The sequence below is a fragment of the Lagopus leucura genome, unplaced genomic scaffold, assembly GCF_019238085.1.
Source record: "Lagopus leucura isolate 7727_CA_CO unplaced genomic scaffold, USGS_WTPT01 Super-Scaffold_100008, whole genome shotgun sequence".
In the NCBI taxonomy this organism is placed as follows: Eukaryota; Metazoa; Chordata; class Aves; order Galliformes; family Phasianidae; genus Lagopus; species Lagopus leucura.
Window position 1 is genome coordinate 33605301 of NW_024962265.1, and position 6355 is coordinate 33611655.

The following is a 6355-nucleotide window of genomic DNA, read 5'->3' on the forward strand; positions in this document are numbered from 1 at the left end:
AAACCATTCATTTTCCTTTTCCAATTATAACTACCACAGAGTAGATGATACCGTCTCTCTCCTGTGCACACACATCTGTTAGGTCTCCCAGGCTGCATCGCTGGATAAAATTGCACTGACTGTAGAAGTATCCAGCATTTCCACAGTTTTTCTCTTTGAAAAGATTTAGGGCAACCATCAAAATCCATTTTGCACTTAAATATAGTTTAGCTGGAAACGCTTTCCTTAGTTGGATATTATGAGGAACAGTGCAGGAGATCCAGGACTCCCTTGGATATGAAAGAAGATCTGACAGGCTTTCATGTGTGTTTCCCCTCATTTGTATGGTACACAACTGATGCTCTTGTGAAGTCGTATTTTTATGGTGTTCTCATCTAGCACATTTATCACAATAATGGAACAAAACTGGGAACACCTGGTTCAGCACATTATATTAAGCACCCTGCAGAACTGGTCCTACAGACTCACACTGGATGTGGAAGGTTCAGAGATCCAATATGATGTGCCTGAGCAACTACCTGCTCCCAAAACAGCCAGCTGTTTGAGCCAGATTTGATAGGGTAGCAGCAGGAATACATCTGATGGCACAGTGCAGGGAATGGCGTTTTGCATGGGTATGGACAGCTGAGGGAGGATGGATGGGCAAATGTTGTCTCTGTTGGATGTATAGCAGCTGCCTTTAGTGGTTTCTGGTGGAACCCTCTGGAAAGGAGTGGAAAGAGATAGAGATTTCAGTTTGTAGTCTAAAACAGGGAATTTCCCTTTGAGCTCCAAACCAGTTCTAGCTGTAAACTCCAAAAATCCATTTACGCAGGAAGGGCAGGGAGAGTCACTGTCTCACTGTTAGTGCCTAATGAAACTTTGGCTTGTCCCTTCATACAGAAGCTGCTGCAGCTGGCTTTGCTTCCCTGGAGAACAGTTGTCTGCTCCCTTCTCAGTAACACCTTATGTAACAGTACATACACAGAATGATGCATACACAGAAAGACGCATTGCCTATGTTAAATGTGTACTGAGGTTTCTCATGTGTAGTCCATAAACTGGAGAAATCTATCACGTATTATATCACTTGCATGTCACAAACACATGCATGGCTGTGATGACTACAAACAAGAACAGCTGTTTCCTTCAAAATCAATTCAAGTCTGCAGGATTACTGAATCACTTTGTTATGACTATAGAATGGGGTCATGAATGAAGGTGTCTTACACCAGGGGAGACAATTGGGCCCGAGGAAGTAGAAAAGGCTTCAGCAATTGCAGTGAAACCCATTGGGTTTATTGCAACTGAACTTTGGGCACAGTGATGTGTTACTGCTTCAGCTTATAGATTCAGCCAAAGTTTGGAGTGGATTGAAAGTCTCATGTTGGCAGGAATCCCAAAGAAAATCTGCCCTGTTCCCAGTCAGCTCAACCAGTCTGCCCCTAGATCATTTATTTGGTAGCACCCTTGAGTCCTGAAAATTGGGAAGTCTCATGAACTCCCCTCTCCAAGCCCAAGCCTAAGCCTCTGGGACTATTCAAATCCATTCCCAGACCTTGGGCAGAGACAAGGAACTGAAATATGCCTTCATCTACCTGTGTAGGGCTGTCTTTTGTGACGACATCAAGCAAAACTGAAATTCTACTTTTCACAGAGATTCTGGTGAATAAAAGCTCAAGAAAATTTAATTATTTATTTCTTTTCTTTATTTAATATCCAAATTTTAAGAAACTTTCATTGTGAAATCCAAAGTTTTAAATAATACTCAAGTACAAAAATACAGACCTTAAGATAAAATCTTCCAAACTGCTACTTCCAAATAAATAAATTGATGTCAGACACACTTAGATGATTCAATACAAAAATGTACAGAGACATTCATAATAAGTGAGTTGAAGTTAAGTCAGTGCAATAGAGTTTGTCACAATTCCTGGAGCTGCCAAGTAGCCTGGCCTCTCAGTTTCTTCAGTGCATAACAATGATTATCAGCAGTAAATCACCCAGATCCCAGTTCAGAAAACTGCTTCAGCATTTTCTCACCTTAATGCAAGTCTATTTCCTTGATTTGGATTTACATATGCTTAGAGCTGAGCAGATATGAATGGGTTTTCCTGAGTGCAATATCAACGTCAATTCAGTATTTCCACACAGAAACTTGGTAAACATCACCTCAGTCAGTATTTTCAGGTCAACAAACATATAACAGGTAGACAGGATTTTAAGACGAAATTGTTTCTTACATAGCAGTAGGAGGTATAAATACTTTCATTGTTTGTTTTCTTTTAAATATAAATAATTATTTAGAATACTTAAATATTAATAAATAAATGAAAAAACTCAGTAAAAAAAATCAAAAAATAAAAATTGTGCATTGTAAAATTTAAAATAGTTGAGCACAAAAGGTCATAAGATGCCATTAGCAATTGCATCTCCTCTGAGACTGGCTCCTTTTCCTTTTGGAACTCGGAGGATCCACCAGCTTCTGTAAGACGCTGAACAGCTCATTTGCAGCCTTGCGCTGGATTCTCAAGTCATTCATCTGTTTTGAGCAAGAAACAGGCAGAACAAATGTCACACCAAGAGCTGTATTTATTTGTGGATTGCATCCTTCAGGCTAAACTGCTAATGACATAGAACAGAAACTGGAAACTTTCAGTTATTCTACCGCCTGGTTCCTGAAACTAAGAACCGCTTTTTCACAGATTTCTGTTTTCTGCCTTCTCTATTACTTTGCAGTGTAACAGACCAAGCACATGCTGTGCAATGGAGGCACTCTGTTATCATTGGTGGTTTGTGTTGTGCCTGCGGTACCCACCAGCAGCCAGCTCCTTCAGAGCACAGGGATCAACGGGGGTTGGTGACTCACACCACAAGCACTCATCCAACAATCTGGGTGACCCAGAGCTCACAGAGATGTGCTGCAGCCAGACACAACCTCCCAGCCCAGTGGGTTCTGGCAAGGCTCTGGCAAGGCTCGGGGTGAGCAGCCCCAGTGCAATTCCCCACATGCAGTGGAAACATCATACTTTCCAGCCCAAGTGGAGCCGGCCAGGGGTTACCAGGTACGTTACCAAACCAACATTGCCTTGCGTCAGGACTCTAAACTGGAAAACACAAAGTCACAAGTGCCTTGGAGGCAGACAAAGAGTCTTACCTGAAGCTTTGCCAGGTCCATGATATCTTTCACCTTCTTCATGCCATCAGGAAGGTTTTTTTTCAGAGTATAGAGCTCCTCAGATATGTGTTTGATGTGCGGCTTTGACTTGTCAGTGTTTTCAAGCATTTCCAAGTACATTGAAACGATCTGGCTCAGTATGATCCTTTTTTCATTTCTCTGTTGAAGAATGTGGTCAAAAAGAAAAATCTGTGAGTGACCATCAAAAGGCAAAAGAAGGAAACTAAAATCCAGGGTCCTCTCTGCTTCTAGTGACAGCATGACAAAGAAGATGCTGTAAGCCCTCTCTGGGGCTTGGCTGTACCTCAGGATCAGTTCATGGTGCAGCATAAAGCATACTGAATTTTTTTAAGGGATGCGTTTTAAGGGAAGCTGCTTTCTCATTTCTGAGTTACTGAAGCAGCCTCTGCTTGTGCTCTCTCCGCCCAGGCTGGTTACACTAGACTTGGAGCTGCTTTTTTACCAAAAGTGCCCTTCAGAGCACATGAGATGTTTTCTGACTCACCTCTGTCCAGTTCCTCAGTTTCTCTACAATAATAGGTCCACCGTCAGCTACATCTGAATGACTTGAGTTCTGCAACAGAGAACATAAGCGTCTGTTATATAAACACTACTTATTGCAAGGCAAATAGTGTTCTCCATTCAAATGAACAGTAAAAAACACAGACACATGATTTTTGCACCACTAATGTGTAATTACTGCAATGCTTTTGGCTTCTGAGCTACTTTGCAAAGAGATTATCTAAGCACTAAATCACAGTAGATGACTATATAGTAACAAGAACCCCATTAGTCTTCTTCTAAATGTAATTTTCTGCTACAGCTTATGAACAGAGCCATTCACCACCATATTTTACCGAATGTTCTCTGTCAGTTTTGTTATTGACAGCTGAGAATTAAACTTACTAATCCCAGCAGCTGGCTAGGCATTGTCAGATTTGGTCGCACCTGCAGGCTCGAATTCACTCTGTCTCAGTACAATCTCACGTGGAACAAGGAGGAATTAGCTATAAAACTGTACTATAAAACTACCATTTGCAAAACTGGAGAGTAGCCCAGTAGCCCACAGTCAGATATGGGGATATGTAAGAGTTGTGGGCTACCAAGAGGCTTGCAGGGTCGGAGTTTAACCATCAGGTGTTAGCCACACACTGTGACAGGCTCTAGGAAACAACAGTACAGTTCTCCCACCAAGGAAGGGCAAAGTTAATCATTTCCTTTTCTATGTTTTGTCTTTCTTTTTATATACAACAGCTGCTATTTCCTTTTTCGTCTGCTTGGTAATTTAAATATCGTGAGTGTAATGGGAAAGCTTGCAGGCTGACGGTAACCCCGCAGGCTGATAGGCTGCTGGTGCTGAGCACTTTGCTGAAGCTGACTCTGCAGCTCTGAAGGGTGGCAAGCATCTGCTGCCGACTGCAGTTTTTAATTTCTCTGCCAGAAGCTCATCAGCACTTAGGATCTCTCAGACCGAGTTCTATATCTTCTAGTATGAATGTCTCTTATCTACACTAATGACAAATCTAGGATACAAGGCCGATTTTACAGCTGGTCTCCTGGCAGTTTGGAATAATAAAGGATTAAACCACATCTCTGAGGTGATTCATTGACTACTAAATCTCAATTTTCACATGCACAAAATTCTGAAAAATCAGAGCTGGAAATAGGAGCAGACTCTTGCTGTGACTTTCATGTGATTAAAGAAAAAGAGAAACAAAACCAAACGTATATTAAGATGAAAGATTAAGATGAAGTGCCGCTACTGTAGATCTCTTATCTCTATGACTAATCCCAGCTGAAGTCAGCGGTGGACTTCTTCAATGCCTCCTACTTGAAGACAGCTGAATTACAGTCATTAAGTTATCAAAATTCTGTTTGAAAAAAGGTATTATTGCTTAACACTTCCACATCAGACTATAGTCAACAGACATGTAATTAGGATGCCTGGAGGTTATTTAAGTGGCAGTAAATTGCATCTGAATAGAATTGAGTCAAGATTCATTCATAATAAACTGTATTAAGATTTCTTGAAATAAAATATTTCATGAATTCAAAAGCAAATGGGGCTGGGAGATTCTCTTGTGAAAGGTGGAGTATCCCTGAAATAAATGCAAATAGCTGCATTAACAGTCACTGTATGAAAAACTGAAAGAAGAACTGAATCATACTAGTGAGAGAGCAAAAGCTGACAAAACCAAAGAAACTGACCATATTATTGTAAAAAAAAAAAAAAAAAAGTAACAGAAAAAGAAAATCTATAATCACCCTATATTATATACTGATACACACTGAAGTCTAGAACAAGCAGTGCTCTGCAGCACTACTGCATTTGTATCTACAGCACAAGAAGCAGAAGGAGGAGAAAAATGCAGTAGAAGGCAATACTTACAAAGTCAGCTTTCAGTTTGTCTATATCATCTTGAAGTTGAACAAGATTTAGACTACTTGCAGTATGTCCATAATAGATCATAATGACAGACAGAACAAACAAGTTGTAAGTCTGGCAAGTCATCTTCTTGGTGATGGCTCAGTTCAAGTGCTCAGATAACTTCTGAGAGATATAAGCTCAGTGAGCTTCAGCTTCTAATAGTTATATCTTCTATTAGAAGAAAGTAGACGAGTGAACTTCATCTGCCTGTCAGTGGTATTTATACCTGGTCTTGAAATTTTTTATTTCGTCATCACAGGCTGTGTATATTTAGCCAAGATAGTGTTAGATAAGATTTTGCTATGGGCTGGTTGAGGGAATCCCTCAAAAGTGTCTTTCTTAAAGCATGGTCCTGGAAAATTTTTCAGTGGTTCATCAGAGGGTAAAATTTACGTGGCAATTTCTGAAGTTTCTTTTACCCATGGTGGGGAAAAAGAGGGAAATTATGATACTGATTGAGGAGTATCCCTTGTGGCTCAGGCACACTCTTACAAGCTATCTGAAAAATCATATCATGTGGTTAAGGGGTCAATATAACAGTCAACTCATTTCTGGTATTCTTTTAAAGTAACCACCGAGACTACTGTGGAATAGATCAGAATCATTTTAAATTTTGAATCTCCTTAGTGCTGTCCTTTCATGAAACACTAATTTCATTCTTTCCATATTCTGAAGTTTATTCTAGCTCTTTCTCATTATTTACCCCTGAATTCAAAGTGGACTTAAAGAAAAAGAGGTTCTAGCATGGATGCAATGGTATATTAAATATC

The 6355-nt window shown here is 40.1% G+C and overlaps 1 protein-coding gene across 1 annotated transcript; it reads right to left on the bottom strand.

Moving 5' to 3' along the window:
- Positions 1-2398: 2398 nt before the first annotated feature.
- IFNG (interferon gamma) lies at positions 2399-5669 on the bottom strand. The gene is made up of 4 exons (XM_042872704.1): positions 5547-5669; positions 3663-3731; positions 3137-3316; positions 2399-2521 (listed from the first exon to the last, which is right to left on the bottom strand). The coding sequence occupies exons 1-4, from the start codon at positions 5667-5669 to the stop codon at positions 2399-2401; spliced, it is 495 nt and encodes a 164-aa protein (XP_042728638.1).
- Between the last annotated feature and the right edge of the window lie 686 nt (positions 5670-6355).

Coding starts and splice junctions, on each gene's coding strand:
- IFNG (XM_042872704.1), bottom strand. CDS start 5,669: ATGACTTGCCAGACTTACAACTTGTTTGTTCTGTCTGTCATTATGATC. Junction 3,732..5,546: donor ACAAACTGAAAGCTGACTTT/GTAAGTATTGCC, acceptor TCTCTGTTGCAG/AACTCAAGTCATTCAGATGT. Junction 3,317..3,662: donor AACTGAGGAACTGGACAGAG/GTGAGTCAGAAA, acceptor ATTCTTCAACAG/AGAAATGAAAAAAGGATCAT.